Source organism: Sus scrofa, chromosome 7 (genome assembly GCF_054392235.1).
Source record: "Sus scrofa isolate SSC_HxYL_T2T_F1_AM1 chromosome 7, Sscrofa_HxYL_maternal_Yorkshire_Landrace_v2.0, whole genome shotgun sequence".
Lineage (NCBI taxonomy): Eukaryota > Metazoa > Chordata > Mammalia > Artiodactyla > Suidae > Sus > Sus scrofa.
The window spans coordinates 134,833,431-134,858,960 of NC_139389.1; the positions used below are offsets into that span (position 1 = coordinate 134,833,431).

The 25,530-nt window shown below is 54.5% G+C and overlaps 1 protein-coding gene across 6 annotated transcripts in view; it reads right to left on the reverse strand.

Annotated features, from left to right (window-relative positions):
• The window catches only part of CDC42BPB (CDC42 binding protein kinase beta), a 103,456-nt gene that overhangs the window by 43,243 nt on the left and 34,683 nt on the right, over window positions 1–25,530 (reverse strand). For 4 of the 6 annotated variants that reach the window (XR_014811375.1, XR_014811374.1, XR_002341125.2 and 1 more), the window contains exons 2-5: window positions 21,232–21,323; window positions 14,323–14,406; window positions 12,414–12,509; window positions 5,726–5,874 (exon numbers count right to left, since the gene is read on the reverse strand). Coding sequence is in view for 2 of the 6 variants with exons in the window: in XM_021081621.2 (XP_020937280.2) it covers window positions 5,726–5,874; window positions 12,414–12,509; window positions 14,323–14,406; window positions 21,232–21,323 (421 nt within the window). In the remaining 4 variants the exon portion in view is untranslated. Of the gene's footprint in view, window positions 1–5,725; window positions 5,875–12,413; window positions 12,510–14,322; window positions 15,643–16,919; window positions 17,062–18,124; window positions 18,284–21,231; window positions 21,324–25,530 lie in introns of those variants that run through there. The other 2 variants (XR_014811373.1, XM_084970197.1) reach the window with 2 other exon arrangements.

Consider the following 25,530-nt stretch of genomic DNA (forward strand, 5'->3'; position numbering starts at 1 on the left):
ACGTCAGGCCGCCTGCAGGAGAAGGGCCGGCCGTGGGCAATCCTCCGACAGAATGCTGCCCTCGGTGCAAACACATGGGTACCAACACCTCCCAGGAATGGGGCGAGTCTCACAAACAAATGTGGCAAGAGATGACAATTCACACCCCCAAGAGACAAACAAAACAAGAAAACCCAACAGCACAGCACAGCACTCTAAACTGAAATAAATATCCTCAAATCAACATTCAGGAGGAGCCCCCGCTGCGGCACAACAGGATTGGTGGCATCTCTGCAGCACCAGAACAAAGGACAGGTTGCAACTATGACTCAGATCTGATCCCTGGCCTGGGAACTCCGTACCAGCAAGCCCTCCCCCACCCCCAAACCAACCACCTGGGAATATGCAAGAGACACAAAACAATGAGTCAGAAAAATAAAAAGAAAAGAACTAGACAAAAATAAGAAAAAAAAAAAAAGTGAGTTGGCTTAACCCAGGAAAGAAACAGAAAACAGACATGAAGACTAAATTACAAGATGGCAAGGGAGCATCAACTTAAAATCCAATGAAAGGCACTGAAGACAGGGAGAAAAGATCTGTGAGAATAAAAATGAGACAAAGAAAGAATTTAAAAGGACCAGAAAGAAAGGAGCTGGAGAATGAATGGAGAACAGGACAAGAAGGCACAACGTATATACAACGGGAGTCCCTGAAGAAATCAAAACAGTAAAACAGAACCAATATTTACAACTATAATCCAGGAGAACTTTCCAGAAGTAAAAAAGACTTGAACCTGAGGACTGAAAGGCCCATCGAATTAAAAAAAAAAAAAAAAAATAGTGTCCCGTTTTTTGGAGCCAGACAAATTGATACTGAAGTTTATTGCAACGTGTAGAATAGCTGGAAAACACCAAGAGAAAGAGTATGATGGGGGACTGGCCTCCCTTTCTTCAAGCCTCTGTAGTTAAAGCAGTGTGGCCCTGAAGCACAGAAAGATGACAGTGGAAGAGAACAGAGTGTCCAGAAACAGACCAAATTCAGAAAGAAACAGTATATGGGGGGGGGGGGATGGGCTGGGGGTTTGGGATGGAAATGTTGTGAAATTAAATATAATAAAATTCACTGAATCTAAAAAAAGAAAGGAACAGTACAGATACCGTTGGTGCTAGGACAATCGGAGAGCCTCTGAAAGATAAAATTAGATCCACTACCTACAAGAGTAGTGGATCAGACAGCCACATGTAAAAAATGAAACTATGAAAAGAAAACATGGGTTTTCCTTTTTTCTGAGCGTTTAAAATGAAAAACAAAAAAAACAGTCTTGAGGTTGCCGCCAAGGGGGAGGTGGGATGGGGAGGGATGGACTGGGATTTGGGGGTTAACAGAGGCCAACTATTATACAGGATATGGATAAACACCAGGGTCCTACTGTACAGCAGAGGGTACTACATTCAGTACCCTGGGATGAGCCAAAACGGAAAAGAATATATACGTATAACTGAGTCCCTTGGCTGTACAGCAGAAATTCACACAGCATTATAAATCAACTCCACTGCAATAAAATTTTGACAAAGGACTAAAAACTGAGTCTAACCATGACTCAGAATACTGACGTAATAAAAGACCAATACATTTAATACATAAACTCTGCATGGCAAAAGACTACAAAAAGCGAAGTCAAAAAACAAATGCAGGAGTTCCCGTCGTGGCGCAGTGGTTAAAGAATCCGACTAGGAACCATGAGGTTGCGGGTTCGGTCCCTGCCCTTGCTCAGTGGGTTAACGATCCCGCGTTGCCGTGAGCTGTGGTGTAGGTTGCAGACGCGGCTCGGATCCCGCGTTGCTGTGGCTCTGGCGTAGGCCGGTAGCTACGGCTCCGATTCAACCCCTAGCCTGGGAATCTCCATATGCCGCGGGAGCGGCCCAAGAAATAGCAACAACAACAACAGACAAAAGACAAAAAGACAAAAAAAAAAAAAAGCAAACTGGGAAAAAAATATTTGCAACATATATCACAGATAAAGGGCAAATATTGAACAACTAAAAGAAAAAAGCCAAAAGTCCTATAGAAAAACGGGCAAATGACATGAAATAAACAACTCACACACACACAAAGCTAGAAAAATGATACTCAACCTCACAAAACCAAAAAACCCACCCAACTGTATACCATCTCTCATCCATCAGATGGCAAAAGTTTAAAAATACACTATGCTGGCAAGGCTGCAAGGAAACAGGCAGTTTCATACACTGCTGGTGGGACCACTAAAAAGTATACTCTCTATGGGATGAAACCAGCAACACTTCATAAAACTAACTAAAAAATATTATTATCTATCTAATATGTGTCTTTACTTCTCCGTTGAGCCAGTGAGCCCACTTCTAGGAATTTACCCTAAAGACACACTAACACTCTAAAAAGATATTTGCCCACTGTTATATTAATCTATGGCATTGTTTGTAATTGCAGAATCCTAGAAACTGCCTAAACGCCCACCCACAGGGGATGAAGGGGTACGGAAATGCGTGGAGTACTAGGCAAGCGTCAAAAGGAAGAGCCCCACCAGCTGCTGCAGGATGACTGCCAGGATATCTGTTGGGTGGGAAAAACTAGCCGCCAAAGTGCCTCTTTACCGTGGCACCTTTTGTTCAAGGAGAGGAGAAACAAGGAGACACATCTGCTCATCTTTCGCATCCACAGGGACAAACAGAAGCCAAGTGGGCCGGGCGACTCGCCGGGGGCCGGGGGACCGGGAGGGAGGGGCGGGCGCATGAGGAGGGGCTGGGTTTCTGGGGGTCGCGTCGTATGGTTTGGGTTTGAGTGAGAAGTGCCCCTTCTCCAAACCCAGAAATGAAACCAAGCCACCGCGCCTGAGGCTGAGGAAGACGGCCGACCCCGCTTGCATCTCACAGGAGACTCGACAGCGCTGAGGGGGGGAGCAGCGGGGGCCTGGGCGCCGCAGGGTTAAGGCCGCTGGGAGCCGGGTCCCTGCGGGACGGAGACCAGACGAGGGAGCGAGAGGTCCCCAGGCGGACCCCGGCGCGCGCGCGCGCGCCCTTCACTCTGGGGGCGGGAGGGCCGAGGGCAGGACCCCCCACCCGACCCTGTGCTAATGGGCCCCCCGGGCCCCCCACGCCTGGTCTTGAAAGCTGTGCCCGCTGAAGGAACCGGGGTTCCTCCGGAAATGCGTGCGTGAGAGCAGAGAAGCCACCAGAAGCCAGGCGGTTCCCAAAGCCTGCCCAAGGCGGGCCTCGCACACGGGGTCCCGCCCAGACCCGAGGCGGCGGCGCAGGGTCACCCGCTGCTGGGCGGCAAACTGCTGGGCGGCAAAGCAGCCGCGCGCCCGTCCTCCTCCTCCTCCTCCTCCTCCTCGCTAACAGACAGCCGCGTGGGAGCCAAGGGAGGAGCTCGGCACCAAGAGGGGCCTGGGGTTCGGGCGGCAGCCTTGGCGGGCAAGGCCGGCCCCGCAAAACTGGCCAGTGGGGCCTCGATCAGGGAATCTGAAGAGCAGGCAGGTGGGACCCCCCCCACCCCTCCCCCCACCCCGCTTTCAGACACAAAGGGGGAAGTGCAAACTCCCAGAGGATGCTCACTGCTCAACACCCTGGGCCCTGAGAAGACGGCTGGGGAGGGGTCTTCACAAGCTGCCCCTCCGCCTTTGACACCCTCCAGGGGCTCAACCTAACCACCTGCATGTACCCTTTAAAAAAAAAAAAAGGGGGCATTGGGTTATTTGGGCCGTGTGAGTCTATATTTAAAATATAATTCCATCAATAAATGGTATTATTGTTTTAAGTGAATTGCCTGTTTGTATTCAGGGGGGTTACAGAGAGGCCCTCAGGCAGAACAGCACTGGTGGCTCAGGCCAAGGACTGACCCACAACTTCCACCAGCAGTGCCCACGCCGCCAACTGGGAGAGAAGCCAGTCCAGCAGCTGCCGGCCCCCAAGAGCCACCACCCTGCTTGGGACAAAGCCAGCCCAGGCTCCCCCACGGCCCAGTGTCCGTGCGCCGGTGGTGCTTTAAGGAAAGAATCAGGCACACAGCTGAGCAGCAGCTCCGGTCACCCCGGAAGTGCCTTTTCTCTGTCAGCCACTGGGACCCTGGGGAACAGGGGACGTGGCCAGCGGGGTGCGTGGGTGCTCAGAACAAACCGCCGTCGGACCCTCCCTTCCTGTCCTGCCCGTGACGCACTGCGCAGGGAGCCCAGTCCTGTCCTCCACCACCTGAGTTTCTGAGGGACGCGTCAGTGCCAGGCTCCAAGCCCGCTCCGGTGAGGCTTCCTACTGCAAAACCGACGGGTTCGGTTCGGTGCAGGTGGGTGCAGGGTGGTCCGGGCCAGCTCCTGGGGGAGGCCCAGAGCCGCCCGACCACCGCTGCCTTCACCCTCGGCCGTCCATTTTTTCCAGCTTCTCCTTTCTAAGGTCTTTTCTGTTTCCTGAATATCCTTTCCCTTAAAACTGTACCTGTCTTATTCGGACCCTACGACGTCCTCTCCCTTCTCCCTGGGGTGTGACGTCCTCCAGCTGCGGCCTTCCCGGCACCTGTCAGTCTCCAGCTCTGCCTTGCCTGGTATCCGGGGCTGACCCAGCCGCATGGCCCGCTCCCTGGTCCGAGCCCCCCGGGAAGCCCCACAGGCGTCCAGCTGCCAAAGCCGGGCAGCTGCCGTTCTGCCTGCGGAAGGCCAGCCGATGGGGCAGAGGGCACTGCCCAAAGTCACCCAGATGGTCCACGTCCTCCCGCGGGAAAGGAGCTGAGAGCCACCTCCAAGCCACGCTTGTCAAATCCAGTGACAACGCTCTCATGCTAATGAAACTCACTGGCTTCGGGCCCCACCAAACGTAGCTTCAACTTTAACACAGCATACCCCTGAGAACAGGGCAGAATGACTTCCGTATTATCGAACTTTGTCAACTTTCCAGCAAAAATGCAAAGCTTTCTGTTCTGAGACAAGATCGCTCAAGCACTCAGTCTGATGCAAAGCTGACTTTGGAGAAAATGTTTCTGAATTACGGATTTCAGTGTTTCCTACTCTACCCAGAGGTTAAAAGACAGAGCAAAGCTTCTACACAACCAATTAAGAAAACAAAGAGAAAGCTTTCTAATAAGTGAAAAATAAGAAAGAACAGACTATTCAGAAGGAGTTCAAATTAACTTCCCCAGGGACCTGGGACAAATACAGACATTCCTCTCTCTGCTGTACATGAGGCAAAGTTCCAGCAGGAAGAGTATAAAATCGAACGTTAAACTGTTACAAAAGCAGGCACGAGGACATTAAAGAAAACAGGAGAAGGGAAAACGCACCTCCCCAAACCTCGGGGCCCCAGAAGCAGCACCCGTTACCCGGGGACAGCTCCCTGGGCAGGAGCACGTGGCCCGAGGCAAGCGGTCCCGCGGCCCGGGGCCTCCGTTTCTCCCCCGAGCAGCAAGGTCACACTCGCGCAAGGGCCTGAAGGGCCGTCACTCCGACACCAGGCGCCATCGCCACACTGGGAGCAGGACCTGCCTCTGCTGGGCAAGTGCCAGCCAGGCCAGAGGTTCCGCCTTGACCTCGGGGCAACGTCAGAGGGCTCCTGGCGCGGTGAACCTCTCGCCTGCACCGCTGAAGGCACAGTCCCGCCCCGAGGCAGTCAGGGGGGACCCAGCAGCGGCGTCTGGAAGCCAGGGTCTCAGGCTCAGGAACTCCGAGGGGCGTAGGTGAACACGGCAAGCACAGCGCCTACAGCCCCGCCCGGTGGTGGGTTACCTGTGCACGTAGTGGAGCTGATGGATGGAGTCGATGGCCAGCACCATCTCCCCGATGTAGAACCGCGCCATGTCCTCCGGGAGCCGGTCTTCGAACTTGCTGAGCAGGGTCAGCAGGTCGCCGCCCACGTAGTAGTCCATGACCAGGTACTGGAGGGGGGGAGAGACGGGCAGAGGACGCAGGGTTGAGTCGGCACGGGGCCTCCGAGCTCAAGGCCCGACCTCGGCCGCGGGAGCTTTCGCCTCGGGGGTCTGGCCGCCCAGGGCTTCCCCTCAGACCCGGGCCCTGAGCCGCCGCAATCCTGCTTCAGTTTAACTTATGTGCCTGGCAGAGAAGAGGTTTCAACACTTATTCCCGCTGTCCCTAAAACGCCCGCCTGCGCAACACAATCGGATGGGATCAACGCAGAGTCAAACTCCACGTATACGCCGGTGGCAGGATCACTGACTTCCCGATACTGTTACGCCTCCCAACCAGCTGTGTCACTAGGTTTCATTCGTACAACTCTCTTCATGTTCTTCAGAAATATTCTACCTCAACCCTTTTCTTAATTAAATGAAAGATGACTTATTTATTTGGGCCGCATCCATATGGAGGTTCCCAGGCTAGGGGTCAAATCAGAGCTGCAGCTGCCGGCCTACACCACAGCCACAGCAGCACGGGGTCCAAACCACATCTGAGACCTACGCTGCACCCTGCAGCAAGGCTGGATTCTTAACCCACGGGGTGAGGCCAGGGATCGAACCCTCATCCTCACGCATACTAGTCAGGTTCTCAACCCACGAGCCACAGTGGGAACTCCATATAAAAGAGTCTTTAAATGTTACAGCACTTTGTGATGTTCGAGTTTCACACATGTGATTTCATATAATCCCATAATAACCCTTTTTCCTCCCCCAGCCCATCCAGCCCCGTCCCGCTCCCCTCTCCCACTGGTAAACACTAGCTCATTCTACTGTGAGTCTGCTTCTTTTTTAGTCACTTAGTTTGTTGTATTTTTAAAGATTCTACATATAAATGATATACGATACTTGTCTTTCTCTGACTTATTTCACTTAGCGCAATGCCCTCCAAGTCCATCCATGTTGCTGCAAATGGCAAAATTTTGGTTTTTGGCCACACTGTGGCAGGAGGAAGTTCCCAGGCCAGGGATCCAATCTGAGCTACCGCAGTGACAACACCAGATCCTTAACGTGCTGCACCACACAGACACTCCTCGGCTTGTGCGTGTGTGCACGTGTGTGTCTTTTTAGGGCCGCACCCATGGTATATGGAGGTTCCCAGGCTAGGGGTCGCTCTGGAGCTACAGCTGCCGGCCTCCACCACAGCCACAGCAACCTGGATCCCTAAGCCACTGAGCGGGGCCAGGGATCGAACCCACATCCCCCTGGATGCTAGTCAGATTCGTTTCCGCTGCGCGGTGATGGGAGCTCCCTCCTCAGCTCTTCTGTGTGACGAGTAGCCTTCTTCTTCTTCCTCCACTCATCGCCCAAGACGCCGACGCTGCTTCCGTATGTCGGCAATTGCAGATAATGCTCCTACGAGTACCGGGCTGCACGTACCTTTTCAATTAGGCTTTGGGGTTTGCTGATGCACATGCCCAGGAGGGCGCGGATCACTCGGTATGGTTTTCCGTCTCTGAGCTCCCCCGCCCCGGCCCCCCCCAGCGGCGGCACCGCTTCCCCCCCCCCCGACCCACAGCGCACAGGCGTCCCTCTGCTCCACGGCCTCACTGACACCTGGCATCCGTGTCCTTGCTGCTGACAGCCATTCTGCCAGGCGTGAGGTGGTACCTCCCTGTGGCTCTGTGTTGCGTTTCCCTGATGACCAGTGATGTGGAGCATCGTTTCATGTGTCTGTTGGCCTTCTGCATGTCCTCTTTGGAAAAATGTCTAATCCAATCTTCTGATCATTTTTAAATTGGGTTAAAGGAGAACGAACAAACAAGGTCAGCAACACGTCTGAAGAGAAAAAGGAGAGTCAGGTCCCCTAACATATATTATAAAGAACTGGAAATTAAAAGTTTTGTGTTGATTCATGGAAATACAAAATTCAAAAAGAAAGCAAATGAGTAAGAAATTCTGGAGTTCCTGTTGTGTCTCAGCGGTAAAGAACCTGCTTAGTTAGCACCCATGAGGACTTGGGTTCATCCCTGGCCTCGCTCAGTGGGTTAAGGATCTGGCGTTGCCATGAGCTGCGGCATAGGTCACAGAGGCAGCTGAGATCTGGCGCAGCTGTGACTGTGGTGTAGGCCGGCAGCTGTAGCTCCGATTCAACTCCTAGCCTGGGAATGGCATAGGCTACAGAAATGGCCCTAAAATGCAGAAAAGAAAAAAGAAATTTTACCTACAGTAAAGGCAGCAGATGGACGAGCAGATGCAGGCTCATGGCCTCACTGGAGACCTCATGCCACAGACATGCAGGTAAGTCTGTCTCCCCACGTGTCTGCTCCCCGGGGCTGGTGTTTGACACATGCAGGGAGGACACTGGACAGCAGAGAAAGAGCAGCTTCGGCTGCTGTCTGATGGGAATTTCTGTTGGCCCCACACACACTGCCACCCGTTCTCAGGGGCCGTGCTATGCTCCCTGGTGAGCTGAGGTGTCCAGGCCATCGGCAGGGCTTTGTCACCTGTGCCTGGCCCTCTGTCTCTGCCTGGGAACCCCAGTAATTCCAGGAGTTGATGACCTGCCTGGTTCTGGACTATGTGCAGGACTCAACATCCCCAGGCCACAGGCGCCAACCGTCTGTGAACAGTCCAAGGAGGGCCAGTTGTGTATGGACATGGGGACAGGACACCCCGAAAGTGGATACTCTTGGTCCTTACCACAAACTGGCACAGGCGGAAGAGCCAACTTCCTTTAAAAAAAATACTGGGAATAACAAACATCCTTGATTATGAAAAAAACAAAACATCTTCAGAAGATATGCTCAAATGAAACCTTCCTGGACAGGAATCTTTTTCTTTGTGAGAATCCTCCTCCTGCACAAAGTTCGAAGGACTTTAGGATAATGTTAAGAGGCACTCAAAGCAACACGGGCAGGAGACACCATTATCTTCAGAAGAAAAAATATGTGGAAATAACGAGCATCTCTGATCATGTAAAACCAACCATCTGCAGCGCAAACACTAAAATGAAAGCTGTCTAAATGGGGAAAACACACACGCATATATTTAATCAACGGAAAAAACAATTGTGGGGTTGGACACTGGAGAGGCACTCTGAAAGCTAGTGACCCAAAGTAGAAGAACAAATAAGAAATAGCCCATCAAGTCCTAGGGATTTTTACAAATAATTCTCCAGACCCTCCCGCCACAGGAAGAGGACATGGGACCAGAGAAGGGAGGTGAATTATCTAGAATCACACAAAATCAGCAGCTCTAACTAGCAAAACAGTATCACCAGCAAATGAAAGCTAAGAACTTATGGGCTCAGCCCAAGAAGGATCCGGAGATGAGCTGCTGGAACAGAGCTCAGAGCAACCGCGGGGAGGCCAAGGCGCCACTGAGCCCCAGGCTGCACCCGGAGGCTCTGCCAGGGAGGCCCGCTGGCAGAGTCAGGGCGGCAGCAAGGCCCTCTGCTGGGGCCGGGCACAGAGACTGCTGAAGATGCCATGCCCGGCCTCACGGAATCACCCTCTCCGATGCCATCCCTTTTAAGAGGGGGCGCTCTGGTCTGAGCGGTCCGTTTTAACTGGAGACAGGAACGCTGCCGGCCCGAAGAGCTGCCACTCAGAGGGCAGCGCTCAGGTCCTGCCTTTGCCCGCGGCACTGAACACAGTTGTCACGACCCCACCTTAAGGCAGGGAAAGGAGGCTTGGTGACACACCCCATGTCACCCGGCCAGCAAGGAGCAGAGCTAGAATGTGACCCCAAGCATCTGGACTCTGGGCGCATGCTCGCCACCCGTCAGCACGTGGCTGGGCCTGAGGAAGGAAGACCCTTGACCTGCCCCAGAACTTGGCCTGCAGGACTCACTCCAGGTGCCCCCACCCCGCCCAGGGGCGGCCTCGTCCGGCAGCCCCACCCGGGGCCTCTTGGCACCATCCCTTCCCTCCGACAGTGGGTCCTTAGGGTCCTAAGGGCAGGAGCGCCGTGTGAAGGTCCCCGTCCGCCCAGGCCTGGCACAGCTCCAGTTACACCGAGGACCTTAAAGGACCTTCGTGGACCCTCTCTCTCAATGACACACGGGCCGCCCCACGCCCGGCCCAGCCCAGGCCACAGGTCCCTCCGGTGTGGGGCTGACGTCAAGTGCAGGGAGAGGAACCAGAAGCAAGCCCAGAGATGAAGACAGTAATTTCAGAGGGACAGACGCCAGGAAGGAAGTGGAACTGTGCAGCGTGGGGGGCAGAGCAGGACCTGGGAAGGAAGGGCTGACGCAGGGGAAAGCCGCCGGGGGGCCAAGGGTCGGGTTCCAGACAAAGGCACGTTCGAGACGTGGGAACCAGCGGCCACGTGGAGCCCGGCGGGGAAGGAGGGGGTGAGGCCACAGAGGGGACTGCGGGCTGCACCCCGAGACAGGTGGGAGCCGCAGTGGACGTCAGGGAGGGGCCAGAGCAGGACTGCGGGGGCGCGGGGAGGCGAGAAGTGGGGGTCACAGTGCTGGGCCGAGAGCAGAGACAATCCTGGGCGAGACCCTGGCAGCTGCGGACGGACATGCGGGTGAGGGCGCCGAGACACCAGCCCCTAAAGGAAGTGGCAGCAGAGTCAAGGGCCACATCCAGCTGAGCCGCAACAGTTTCCGGGTCCACTGGGAAGTCCAAGAGGACAGGCAAAAGCCGCCGGCAGCAGCGCTGGGGGGCAAGGGCACAAGGAGGCCGACTGCAAGGGCTCAGGAGGCAGACAAGCAGAAACTTAGCTTTGCAACAAAAGAACTAGACCAAGGATTTCCTCTGTCGCCTAAGGCAGCCTTCTGGCTGCGGTCAATAGGGCGACACCCTTCAGGGACAGGTCCAAAAGGCTTGACTGTGGAGACGGCCACGCGCCTGGGCTCTGCAGGGCGGCCCCGTCCCGAGGGGCCCAGCTTCCCGCCCCCCTCCTCCAGGCGTCCGCCCCGGGAGGTGGTCACTGGCGCTGGTGCCTGCAGACGGCCCTCGTGGGTGGCAGGGGCCACACCTGGCCCACAGCCCCGGGTGCATAGACACAGGCCGGGCTTCCTTCTCCCACCAGCGCTCACACTCCCTCTAACTGGGCAACTCCCCGAACTCAGGAAGGCGCCTTCCTCACTGTATCCCCTAAGCGGCTCCTAACTCGGGACGAGCTGGTAACGCCTAACATTTCAGACAGCACCGCGCCACGCTGACTTCAGGAAAAAAGCTAGAAACAAAACCGCGGTTTTCCTTCTGCACAGACCCATGTCGCCAAGCACTCTTAGAAGCTTCATTCAGGTCTTATCCAGAGAGGAGATGAGCTGGGGACAGTCCGCTCAAAGCCGAGACGCTGATTCAGGAGGCAGGGGCTACGCGGAGGTGGCGTCAGGGTGTCGGGACCCTGCTCTCAGCAGCCCTCCTGCCAGAGAGGCCTGGGCTGGGTCCCAGCACAGCCCCGTGCCGCTGTGACAACCGGGGGCAAGTGATTCGTCTCCCTCGCCCCACACGCCCCGTTCATAAAGTGGTGAGAGACTCATGACCGCCTAGCTCGCCCGGCCCCTGGGGAGACGGATGGAGACACCCCCGGGGCCCGTGCTCAGCAAAGCCAGCTGCCCCTCCATCGACCAGACACGTGTTCACTCGGTTCTAAAGACAGAGCATAACCAACTGTTTGACCCGATCCTGGACATGTGAACACAGGGGGCTTCTGATATCTGAGGTTATTTTAAGATGAGTGAAAGAAATCCTGCATCGCTGCCCTTGCGGTGAGCAAACGGAGCCCATTACTGAGAACGAACTCACAAGCCAGGAGCTCTGGAGAGAAGGCAGCCGAGACCCTGCACCTAAGTCCCCCGGGCGGCCACTGCGGGGGAACCGTGCCAACCGCCCAGCGGCCGGAGGACCTGGGCTGAGGGGCTGCTCCCCAGTCTGTGCAGGCCCCTTGCCCCCCGAGCTCTGTGGCACAGGTGTTTTTAGGTTTAGGCAAACCTGGAAAGTCACTCTCAGAATTAAAAGACCTAACAAAGCCGTTGTGAAACACTCGGGCCCGAGCCGAAGGTCTGGCTTCCCTTTCGCTCTGAACTGTCCACAAGCAACTCCAGCCACAGGCATGATCGGGGTGGACGGGTCCCTCCGGACGGCGAGCCCAGCTCCAGTCAGAGGAGATGACAAGAACAGGGAAGCCGAGAGTCACCCAAACAGCTGTGTCAGGTGGCCCGGGGGGCGGGGGTGACGACAGACCGCAGCCAGCACGGGCCCGCGCCGCCCGGGAGCCCCGGAGCCGTGGCGGGAACGCGCCGTCAGTGCCCAGAGCAGTGTCTTTCTCTTACTCAAGACAGAAAATGTTTTCAACGCCCAGTCTGTGCAACCGCAATCAACCAAGTGAACAGACGAAGCAGGTCATCTGGTGACTGGAGGGGCGTGGATGCGACTCGCCAAGTCTAGCTAAGGTCCACCCGGCGGTCAGCACGTTCCAACAAACCCTCGGCTTTATCGTCAAACACACTCGAAGCAGCACGAGCGCCAAAGGTCTTGCTTATTTTAAAAACGTTGGCGAGAAGCCGCGTGACAGTCCCGAGGTCCTGGGGGCCCCAAACCTACCAGATAGTTTTCATCCTGAAAGGCGTAGTGCAGCGTGGTGAGCCACTGAGAGTCGCCGTTCACCAGCACGTCCCGCTCCTCCCGGAAACAAGCCGTCTGCAGAGAAGTGGGGGGAGAGCGTCTGTGTCTGTCCGACCGCGCCGGCGGAGGCGGGCAGCCCGGCCCGAGCAAGCGCCGGCCCGAGCAAGCGCCACCCCCCCGCCCCCCCCCGCCCCCCCCCGCTCCCACAGTGACCTTAGAACTTGTTTTCCACAAGCTTTTCTTTTCTAAACTTTCAAAACTTTTTTTGGAGTTCCCGTCATGGCTCAGTGGTTAACCAATCCAACTAGGAACCATGAGGTTGCGGGTTCGATCCCTGCCCTTGCTCAGTGGGTTGAGCATCCGGGGTTGCCATGAGCTGTGGGGTAGGTCACAGACACGGCTCAGATCCCGCACTGCTGTAGCTGTGGTGTAGGCCGGCTGCTACAGCTCCGATTCGACCCCTAGCCTGGGAACCTCCATATGCCGAGGGTGTGGCCCTAGAAAAGGCAAAAAGACAAAAACAACTTTTTTTTGTTCAAAAACATGACTGAAGCAGACAAGCGCCTATGTAGGCCTACATGAGTGTAGAGCGCCCAGGTGTCCAGAGACCAGGAGTTCTGGAAGCCCTGTCGCCTGAGACAATAGGACTGGTGCAGGGGCGGCTGAAAGAAGGCTGGCCCGGCCCAGAGCCTCTAGTGTCCAGAGATGTCCCACCAGATGGCCACATGCTCAAGTGTCTACCTATCTATGTCCAGCAAAAAGCCCCTCCTTTTTTAAAAAGGGCCACGCCTGCAGCATACGGAGGTTCCCAGGCTAGGGATCCAAACTGTGCCGCAGCTGCCGGCCTACACCACAGCCGAGCAGGATCTAAGCGCATCTGTGACCTACGCCACAGCTTGTGGCAACACTGGATCCTCAACCTACTGAGTAAACCCGCATCCTCCTGGATACTATGTCAGGGTCTAAACAGGCTGAGCCACAGTGAACCCCAAGACCCCGTCTTAAACTCAGATCGCCAGTACGGAGTCTTTGCGTTTCTTTTCAATGTCTAGAGTCACCAAAGCGGCTGGCCCGTACCCCACCCCCACCCCCCGGCCAGGGAGCGGGCGGGCTGACCCGGTTGGTTGCGATCTGATAAATGCACGCACCCCCGCCCCCCTGGGAAGGGGTCAGCGCCCGTCGGCATGTATTAGTCTGGAATCCCCACTGCTCTCCAGGAGGAGAGGAGTGAGCGACCAAAGTAGCCGCGACTGCTTTACGGAGCCTCTCGCAGTCTCACTGCACCAGCCGAGCCGTCTTAGACGGCACACTGGGGGCCGCTCCGCCCACGGCGAGGACCAAGGACGGGCTGCCCACAACTCCCGACCAAGGGCGCAAGCAGCGCAGCGCCACGGCGAGACGGGGAGAGTGATCCCTGGCTGTTTTAAGGGCAGACCAAACTTATGACAAAAAAAGAAAAAAAACCTAAAAGCCCAGCTTCACCCGCAACTTATGACCTTGCACAACCTAGGGAGACCTTGTGCCGGTGCCACAGCTGGAAAGGAGACAGGTGTGGACAGGGAGGAGGACAAGCCACCCCGTGCTCACCGAGACCAAGCCGGGGCGCCAGGACGCCGCGAAGCAGGAACGCCCCTGAGCCGGGGACACCTCGAGTCCAGGAGCTCGGGAGCGTGCCGGGCCTCACGACTGAGCGTGCATGTGTGGATGTGCCTGTGTGTGCACACTCGAGCACGTGCCACCTGAAGCCCGGGAGCGTGCTCGGGCTTAACGAGTGAGCGTGCGTGTGCGAGCGCGTGCAGCGCTCACGAGCCCGCGTACGGGCAGAGGAAGGCCCAGATGTACGAGGGCTGTGGCTGCGGCCCAGCCGGGCTGGTGCCCGCGCACTGACCTCTGCTCGCTTCAGCATCTCCCACTTGTTGAGAATCTTCATGGCGTAGATGCGCTCGGTGCTCTTCATCCTGACCACAGCGACCTGCAACGCGGACGGGTCACAAACTTCAGTGGCCGCAACAAAGGTCAGCACACCTCACAGAACTGGAGCGAAGGCTTCTTTGCCTTGCGATCTGGAAAACGCCTGGTGAAAGGAAGCCTGCTCTACAGATAGAGATTTGCCCCTTTAAGCATGAAAACTTGATTTCGGCCACACGGCAACTCAATTTCACGAGCTCAGTTCCAGCCTCCCGCGCAGAGCAAGGGCTGCACACGGGGGTTGGGCGGCCTGCAGTGCGGCTGGGGGTCTTCACGGTCCCAGCTCCTCAAGTTCACCGTGGCTCCCAAGCCGCCCTGCGGCATTCAGGGCTCCGCCCACGCCCACGCGCCCCCACGGCCGCCTGCGTCCACCTCTCGCCCCACGGCCAGCCCTTGCCTGTGCCACTTCCTGTCTCTGCCACCTTCGCTTCACAGGGGTAGTGAGGACCCAGGTGGGCTCTGGAGTGGAACTTGGGCAAATTCACTTCTCTGTGCCCCCGTTTCTATAGAAGATGGACAACAGCAGGACTGGCCTAAGACTGCCATGAGGATCAAAGGCTTCAACCCATTTAAGGTGCTCAGAATGGTGTCAGGCACATAAGTAGCACTTTGCACGGTGGCCATCAGCCATACTCTTCAAGGTTCGACTCAAGTGCCACCTCTTCCAGGAAGTCCTCCTGGACGCCTGGTCTCCATCAAATCTCAGACAAGCTCTTCCACTGCACTAGCAGCGGAGGTGGGGTCTACACTGCTGTATGCCGCATTCTACCCCAAAGAGATCAATCATTTGCTAACCTAAGTCCCCAACACAAAACTACAAGCAGTGATGGTAACTTCCGTGCCTTTTTGCTGTCAACGGCAGGCAGGCACCCCGCAGGTGTGCAACAAAGAGTTCTACAAGTCAGGTCCCTACCTCCTTGCTTTCTGAACAACCCCGCCACCCAACATTGTCAGAGTACCCACAGAGCGAACAAGCACAGGGCACTTTCCATGTGCCCGGAGTCGTGCTGAGCAGCTAATCCCCTCCACAATCCTAGATGGTAGTGGTTTGTTTGTTTTGCTTTTTAGGGGAGCACCTACAGTATATGGAAGTTCCCAGGCTAGGGGCTGAATCAGAGCTGAAGCCGCCAGCCTACACCACAGCCACAGCAACGGAGAATCTGAGCCACGTCTGCGGCCTACAGCACAGCTCACAGCAACACCAGATCCTTAACCCACTGAGCGAGGCCAGGGATCGAACCTGCATCTGCATGGATCCTAGTCGGGTTCGGCTGAGCCACGACGGGAACTCTGGTGGTTGTTTTTAATACCCTTACTTTGCAGATAACAACATGACTAGGAAGGGGCAGAGTCTCATCCTCAGGCACCTGCTTCTAAGGACTGTACTATAACGACAGTAGTAACTGGATGTTATTCTCCCGAGCCTGAAGATGGGGGTCCACGCACAATATGCTCTGATGTGACCCCAGAACTTGCAGAGGATCCCAGGCATCCGCCCTCCTCTGCAGGGCTTCCAGCCAGGGTCCGCGGCCACGCCATGTGACGCTCACGACCCACGCCTAACCTGCTGGTGACTAGCTACGGTCTTAGAAACCACGGGCTAAGTGTGCTATGACTCTGAGCGTGTCAAGAATAACAGCACCAACAGAGCTCCTGCTGTGGTGCAACAGGATCGGCAGGTGGCTTGGAAGCACCGGGGTGTGGGTTTGATCCCAGCCCAGCACAGTGGAGAAAGGATCCGGCGTTGCCACTGCCACGGCTCAGGGCACATCTGCGGCTCAGGCTGCTACTGTGACTTGGATCTGATCCCCGGCCCAGGAGCTCCCCGTGCCTCAGAGTGGCCAAAAATGGGGGCAGGGGGAGGGGGGGAATAAACGCCTAAACAAAGGCACGGGGGGGCTCTCAGAAATGTCTAAGAACAAGAAGCCTGGGCATATGCTTTGGGGAAAGTATCCATTTCTCTCTTCCTGGGAATCAGCTACAATCCAGATAAGTGAGATATTAGTGTAAAAAAAAAAAAAAAAAAAAAGCTACATGGTATTTACTACAGAAAGGGTCTAACTTGGCAAGAATGGTAAAGTTGATAACATTTGAGGAAACTAATGAAATTATGAAAATGACAAGCCTCATGAATGACCCAGATCTGGCTGGAAATTAGATGCAGAACATGAGGAAGCTTAATTCTTCAGAAGAGGCCTATTAAGGCACAGACTATTTCCAGAAGACATACGACACATACAAGGAAAGAGAATGTATCTGTCTGTGTAAAACATGACTCAGATTAAGGTGTGTAGGAGTGAAATGCAGAAGCAAAATTTAATGTAAAAAAAAAAAGCAATTGTTCTCTATTGAACAACTTGTAAAAGAAATTTTTAGAAAATCTTGTCTGAGGGAGTTCCCTTCGTGGCTCAGTGGTTAACGAACCAGACTATCTCTACGAGGATGCAGGTTCAATTCCTGGCCTTGCTCAGTGGGTTAAGGCTCGAGTTGCCATGAGCTGTGGCTGGGGTCATAGACGTGGCTCGGATCTGGCGTGGCTGTGGCTGTGGTGGAGGCCGGCAGCTACAGCTCCGATTGGACCCCTAACCTGGGAACCATCATATGCTGTAGGTACAGCCCTAAAAAGCAAAAAAAAAAAAAAAAAAAGAAAGAAAGAAAGAAAGAAAGAAAAAGAAAAAGAAAATCTTGTTTGGTTTACCAGAAAATGGCCAAAAACTTGGTCTTAGCAGTTTCAAAGAGAGATGAGCCTACAAATACCTTCAAGAAAAGACATTTTGTCTTTTGTCTTTTTTTTTTTTTTTTGTCTTTTGTTGTTGTTGTTGTTGCTCTTTCTTGGGCCGCTCCCGCGGCATATGGAGTTTCCCAGGCTAGGGGTTGAATCGGAGCTGTAGCCACTGGCCTACACCAGAGCCACAGCAACTCGGGATCCGAGCCGCGTCTGCAACCTACACCACAGCTCACGGCAACGCCGGATCGTTAACCCACTGAGCAAGGGCAGGGACCGAACCCGCAACCTCATGGTTCCTAGTCGGATTCGTTAACCACTGCGCCACGACGGGAACTCCAGAAAAGACATTTTGGAGATTTCCCTTTGTTGCTCAAGGGAAACGAACCTGACTAGTATCCGTGAGGATGCAGTTCGATCCCTGGCCTCGCTCGATGGGTTAAGGATCTGGGGCTGCTGTGAGCTGTGGTGTAGGTCACAGACACAGCTCAGACGCCGAGTTGCTGTGGCTGCGGCTTGCAGCTGCAGCTGCAGCTTTGATTCAAACCCTAGCCTGGGAACTTCCACATGCCAGAGGTACAGTTCTAAGCAAAAAAAAAAAAAAAAAGACATTTCAGTAAAGAAATACAAATCAAAATAATTTTACAAAACATTAGAAAATGATTCTGAAACATGACAAGTAAGCACAGTGCCCAGACCTGGTGAACAGCACTGGGCCAACCGGCAAAAATGGCACAAGACGGCAGACTGGGTAAACACGTGTTCTGTCAGCTTTAAATTTCAAGTTTCTGGGGTTAAGTAAAAGACTGTCCCTAGTTGAAGACAGGCGTTGAAGTAGCAGGCACTGGGGACCTTACCTAACATAAGCCGCTTATGCTCAGGGGTTCAGTGAAACTCGCACACCCCACACGGTCGGGGAGGGCAGGGAGGGAGGAGCAGCAGCCAAACGTGAGACAAGGTCAGCACGAAGGGAGGGGCGAGGGGTAGGCTGCTCTGCTGACTTCAAACTGTTCTTTTTAAAGTCACTCTGGGAGTGAGAGAGGTGGCAGGGCACAGGGCTGGGGAGACAGGCGGGGGACCACGTGCCCTCCTCCGCAGCCCACCCTGGGCCCAGGCCCAGCCTCGGGGCTCAGTTTCTCATCCGCCCCGTGGAGCCGCAGCGTGGGCAGAGGCAAGAGGCTTCGGTGCTCACGGCTGTGAAAACACGGGAGGCCGTGGTGCTCAGCAGGGCGCCCAGCACCCAGCTGTTAGACAAACACCAAAAACACGGCCCTGGGCACTGCTAGGGAACCAGCTCACTGGAGGGGTTACCAGGATGGAAGGAACTCCTGGACGGCTGTCCCAGGACGCTGACGGGAGGAGGAGGCTCACAGTCGCTGTGCTCAAGGAAAAGGGGCAACACAGCCCGATGTTGACAGCAGCCCCACCCACAACAGCCAAGGCATGGGAAGAACCCAAGAGCCCATCAACAGAGGGAGCGATCAGAAGACGTGGCACAGGAGTTCCCGTCGTGGCACAGTGGTTAACGAATCTGACTAGGAACCATGAGGTTGCGGGTTCGGTCCCTGCCCTTGCTCAGTGGGTCAAGGTTCCGGCGTTGCCGTGAGCTGTGGTGTAGGTTGCAGACGCAGCTCGGATCCCGCGTTGCTGTGGCTCTGGCGTAGGCTGGCAGCTACGGCTCCGATTCGACTCCTAGCCCGGGAACCTCCATACGCCCCAGGAGCGGCCCAAGAAATGGCAAAAAGACAAAAAAAAAAAAGAAGACGTGGCACAAAGACACACCGGAACAGCACTGGGCCTTAAGAAAGAAGGAAACAGTGCCAGCTTCAGCCATGCAGATGGACCTAGAGATTCTCACACTAAATGACCTCAGTTAGACAAAGCAAATATCCCAGTATCACTCAACACACGGAACCTAAAAAAAAAAAAAGACAAACTTATTTACAAAACAGAAACCCACAGACATGGGAAACAAATGTACGGTTACTAAGGGAAAGGGAAGGGGGTAAATGAGGAGTCTGGGTGAACACACATGCTCTGCTACACATCAAAGAGACAACCGGGCCCGTGGCACAGCGGGTCAGGCGCTGGCCTGCCCCTAGGAGAGCACTGATTCAATCCCTGGCCTGGCACAGTGGCTTATGGTCCTGGCGTTGCTGCAGCTGTGGTGTAGGTCACAGCTTCGGCTCAGAATCGATCCCTGGCCTGGGAACTTCCATTTGCCATGGGTGCAGCCGAAATAGAAAAAGAAAAAAGAAACCCAACAAGGACCTAGCGTACAGCACTGGGAACTATACTCGATGTTTTGTAATGACCAGTAAGGGAAAAGAACCTGAAAAAGAAGACATGCTTACACAGGTATAAGCAATTCACGGTGCTGTACACCTGAAACTAACACAACACTGGAAATCAACCATACTGCAATTTAAAAAAAACTTCACTGGCACAGGATGAGCTGAAAGAACTTCCGGAAAAACAGACTGTGAAGGATGAAAGACAGAGATAATTTCCTGATTCAAAAATTCACTACGTTAGGAGTTCCCGTTGTGGTGCAGCGGAAACAAATCCAACTAGCATCCATGATGAGGTTGTGGGTTCGATCCCTGGCCTCGCTCAGTGGGTTAAGGATCCGGCATTGCCGTGAGCTGTGGTGTCGGTTGCAGACGTGGCCCGTAGCTGGCGACGCTGTGGCTGTGGTGGAGGCCGGGAGCTACAGCTCCGAACAGATCCCCAGCCTGGGAACCTCCACACATCCCTAGGTGTGGCCCTAAAAGCATTAAAAACAAAAAACAAACAATAAAAACAATGAGCTCCCTGTGCCATGACCCAAATCTGGCTGGGGGTCCTGGATCCAGGGTCCCGGTCGGCATGGGAGCCGCCGTCGCAGAGGACCGGGCTGCCGCCAGAGCACCCTTGGGGCGGGGGGAGCAGGGGTGTGAGGACGAGGCTCAGCTGGGGGGGGGGGGGAAGGGGTGAGGAGGAGAGGTGGGGGCCGCGCTTCCTCCCTGCAGGGGTCTCACGGTGTTTTCGCAGCGGTGGTTTCTTCCGGGCCCTGAGGCCCCGCAGCTGTTGCCAGGGGCCGGGGGCAGCATCGCCCAAAGTGCTGCCGCGTTTCCTGAGGCAGAGGACAGGCTGGATGCGACTCGGCAGGCTTGAGACACTCAGGGCAGAGCGCGCTCGCTCAGGGGCTCGCTTCCCTCCACGATTCCGCCGCACACTGCAGAGCGCGGCCCCCCAAGGCGCGGGCAGCAGGTTCGCTGCCAGGCGGGGCGCGGGCGCTGCGTGAGGACAGAGCAGCTGGCACGCATGTTCCCTGGGGAACCAGCACACGTCCCCCAGCCTCGGGCGCTCAAGGTACAACCTCGGGAGAGGACTTAACCTGTTTCACAGTTGAAGGGGCAAAACTTTTTTTTCCTCTCTCTCTTTTTTAGGGCCACACCCACGGCATGTGGAAGTTCCAAGCCCATGCCACAGCCACGCCGGATCCTTAACCCACTGAGCGAGGCCAGGGATCGAACCCTCATCCTCATGGATGCCAGTCGGATTTGCTACCGCTGAGCCACAACGGGAACTCCTCAAGAGGCAAAACTCTTAAGTGACTGAGAGTAAGCCCCTGGATTCTAGCTTGCTGAGGGAGCCACAGCAGCCCCATCCAGGGCAGAGTGGCCTGCCCTCCGCCAGGAGGGTGCTAGGCACAGAGGCTGCGGCCCCCGCGGGACCTGGTGCACCGCCTGCTCCTCCAGACGCGGGAACCAGGCTCACCTCCTGGACGGCTGCAAAAAATGAGAACACCCTCATGTTCCCCTGCTTGTTTTGTTTGGAAAATGAGTGCCAGGACCTTCGTTCAGCTGACAACCCCCACGGCTCCACTCTCCGTAAGAGCTCCCCCAGGCCAGACGATGCTCAGGGTCCTCCGCCAGCCACCAGCGCCTGTTTTTTGTTTTTCTCTGCTTAATTCTACCTTTCGGACTTTACCCATCCTAAGTACTGAGCCCAGTAATTACCTCCTCCTGGGATCACTGGATGGGACCCGAGAAGCACTGGGTGGGAGCTGCTGCTGTTCTGGCAGAAGAGGCAAAATTAACAAAACGAAGTTGGTCTTACCTCGCCGAAAGCACCTCTTCCAATTACTTTAATTATTTCGAAGTCTTCTCGATGAAGTTGCATTTCCTTCACCAGCTGTGTAAATGGTTTAGCTACAAATTAAAAAAAGTAAAATTAACATTTTACGCAAGTAACTTGGTAACAGATAAAAATTTAAATGATTGGAACATTGCACTAAGTTATACTTTTTTAAAAAAAAAGTTTACTTTTTAAATGAATTCTTTTCAGGAATAGTTAACGTCCATAAAGTTGTTACTGTCTGGGAAGTCGGGATTTTCGCTACATTAACAAGGATACCGACCTCAGGACCCGAACCTCGCATCTATTCTAACAAAGACCCTCGCCAAGAGGAGTCCCAGTAAAATTATTACGGCTCGGATCCCCAAGGAGCGGACACTAAGCTGTCCTGCCGGGTCTGCAGGGCCCAGCACGCCAGGTCAGTGAGCTCTGGGCGCCACCTGTCAGCTCATCGGGCCACTGGGCAGCCGGCATGGTTGGCGGGGGGGGGGGGGGGGGCGGGGGGACAAGACATTGTCCAGCGGTAACCACCCTGGCCGTCACATGAGCCCAGGAGGAAGCTGGGTCGGGGCTGGGAGCCGCACACCCACCCCCGAGAGCAATCCCACTACCACCCACATTTTGAGAGGAGACCGCCGAGCCAGGGCCCGTGGGAGGTGGACTGGGCTGGATGGTGTCCCCTCAAAACTGTGACTGTGACCTTATTTGGAAGCGGGGTCTTCGCAGAGGTAATCCAGTGCAGACGAAGCCCCAAACGGGAACAGGGTGGGTCCCATGTCCAGCATGGCTGGCGTCCTCCTAAAAAGGAGTCTGGGCCAGGGCCACAGAGGGGACCGTCACGTGGAGATGCAGGCACCCAATGCCAAGGGCGGCCCCCACCAGCGAGGACAGAAGAGACGGGCAGATTCTTCCCTGGGGGCTCAGAAGGCGCAAGGCCCTGCTGTCCCGCCTCAAGAACCATGAAAGAAAAAACCTCCACCACTGTGAACCCCCAGTTTGTGTAGCTCGTTGCTGCAGCCCCTGGACTGGAGGCCACACGCTCTGACTGCAGAAGCCGCACTCCCGACCACGGTCCATCCCGCCCTCGGCCTAGCACCCAGGGGGTTACGCCACTCACACCCGCTCCTATTTTCACCTTCGAGCCTCAATTCATGTTTACACTAAGCTTGGTTTGTTCTCTACAGTTTTTTGTTTGTTTGTTTGTTTTTCATCTTTTTGCCTTTTCTAGGGCTGCTCCCACAGAACATGGAGGTTCCCGGACTAGGGGTTGAATTGGAGCTGTAGCTGCCAGCCTACACCCAGCCACAGCAATGCCAGATCTGAGCCGCGTCTGCGACCCACACCACAACGCCGGATCCTTAACCCACTGAGCGAGGCCAGGGATCAAACCCACAACCTCGTGGTTCCTAGTCGGATTCGTCAACCACTGCGCCACGATGGGAACTCCGCTACAGCTCTTTTCGGAATCCTCCACTGTTGCAGCCTGACAGACATTCCCTTTGGGGGAAACTGGGCAAAATCTCCCAGGGCTTTTTCTGAGTTCTCTCTTCTAAGTATGTGCACGTCTGCAGGTACCTCCCAGGCCCCCTAAACCCGCGATCGGTTACTTTCCGGGCTTCTGGCTGAGCTCCATACTACTCACCTAATTCTTAATTTTTCTCCTTAAACAGCTGCTCAGCACCACCCGGCCTCCTCGCCGTGGTTCCCAGAGCTAAGAAAAAGGCCAGAGCACCGGACGCTTCCTGGCGCCCACGACGGTGAATGACCACCAGCACCACGGTAAATACCCGTGACACAAGTCGCAACAGGACACAGTGGGCCCCAACTCTTTAGAAAAGGGGCGGCGGGGGCCGCTAAAAAAACCCTTGAGCTAGAACCTAAAAGGTCACCTAAGGTTCACCTTTATTGCTTTCGCACACCGCCCAGAATATTCATTCCCAGAATTGCTCATGGAAATATGGACCTTCAACGGCCACTTAAGACCACAACCTCCCCTGGCATCTCCGGAGAGCGGCAGATGGTACCTTCCATCTCACTGTGCAGCAAGTCAGATTTGTCCTGTCTCGCCTCTGCAGGAGCGAGCCTGGGAAGGAAACAGTGCCGCCGCGTGCCAAGGAGCCACGCCACAAGCCAGGTCCCAGCGCCGCGACACTCGCCCTGGCAGCGGCTCAACACAGCCTTCTGGGCTCGTCTACAAACCTTGCCGGCCACTGTTTTAAATGTGCAAACCTCACAGCAATACTCATGGAACTCAAGGAAAATTCCACTCCCAACTGTACCACGACCCACTCTAACTCCACATGCCCCTGCCCAGCCTTGACTGCAGACACGGCCAAAGTCTGCATGGCCGGTTCTGTATTCTTTTATTTCACTCCTTACATTTTTCATGTCTCTATACTCCACGATCTTTAAAAGCTGCAGAGTATTTCATTAAGTTGACATACCAACAATTTAAAACTGTGTATCCACTGAACAGAGGTTAAACACTGAAGTTTTTAAATTTAAAAAAAATTTTTTATGATTATTTTTTTCATTTTTGCTTTTTTTTTTTTTTTTTTTTTTTTAGGGCCGCACCCGCAGCATATGAAGGTTCCCAGGCTAGGAGTCTAATCGGAGCCACAGCAGCCAGTCTACGCCAGAGCCACAGCAACGCGGGATCCGAGCTGCGTCTGTGACCTACCCCACAGCTCATGGCAACCCCGGATCCCCAACCCACTGAGCGAGGCCAGGGATCGAACCCGCAACCTCATGGTTCCCAGTTGGATTCATTCACCACTGAGCCACGACAGGAACTCCTAAATTAATTTTTTATGGTGAATAAATTTCGACAGATTTTTTACTGTTTCAAATTAATTTTTAGGATGAAACTCCAGGACTCTCCAACAGGCACTGCCGTTTACCTGGTCCCTGATCTGCCTTCCGGAGCGCGTCTCCTGAGGTCTCATCTTCCTTTGAAAGGGGCACTTCTTCAATGCCCGGGAGGTGCGGTTCTCTCACAGCGGGTGCCTGGCCTGTGACGTTAACTACTCACTCATGACATGTGCTCACTGATCGAGCCGTGACCTTTTTAGTCAACTGCGTTATTTTGGCTTCGTCACACGTAACAGCTATAAACACCATGCCACCATTCTGTTGCTTCTTTTCAACTGAATTATGCTATTTTTACTTTATAGCAATGATTGCTTTTAATAAAGTATCGCAGAATGGGAGAAAATAGTTGCACATGATGCAACCAACAAGGGCTTAATCTCCAAAATATACAAACAACTCATACAGCTCAATGACAAAAAAAATCAACAGCCCAACTGAAAAACAGGCATCAGACCTAAGAAGACATAAGGATGACCAGTAGGCACTTGAAAAAATGCTCAACATCACTCATTATTAGAGACGTGCAAATCAAAACTACCACTAGGTGCCACCTCACACTGGTCAGAACGGCCATCATGACTAAGTCTACAAAAAGCAAATGCTGGAGCGGGTGTGGAGAAAAGGGAACCCTCCTGCACTGCTGGTGGGACTGTAAACTGGTACAACCACTATGGAGAACAGCGGGGAGCTTCCTGAGAAAAACAATACAGAACTAGCACACGATCCAGCCATCCCACTCCTGGGCACATGTCCAGACAAAACTATAATGTAAAAAGGTACACGCACCCCTGTGTTCCCTCCAGCACTACTCACAACAGCCAGCCAAGACATGGAAACAACCCGAAAGTACTGGATAAGGAAGATTCCATACACACAATGGAATACTCCTCAGTCATTAAAAAGAACAAAAGACTGCCGTTCGCAGTAACGTGGATGCAACTAGAGATTCCCACACTAAGTGAAGTCAGGAAGAGGGAGACAGACAGCACGTGAGGTCCCATCTATGTGGAACCTCAAGTGGGGCACAAATGAGCCTGTCTACACAAGAGAAACAGACTCACAGAGAACAGACTTGTGGTTGCCAACGGGGAGGGAGGCGGGCTTGGGACGGGTGAAGAGGTGGGGTTAGCAGATCCAAACTGTTCTATTTAGAACGGATGCACAATGAGGGCCTGCTGTACAGCACAGGGAACCAGTCCCATCTCCCACAGACTAACAGGCCAAAGCCCCTCCCGCCTCAGGGACCCACCGGCAGGGAGGGTTGCAGCGGCGAAGAAGTCCCTGCGGCAAGGACGAGACCTAAACAGCTTTCTCTGCATCTCTTTTCTTCCCATGTCACTTATCTTACTTGAAGCTACTAACCCTAACCCTAACCCTAACCCTAACCCTAACCCCCTTGCCCTTCTAGAG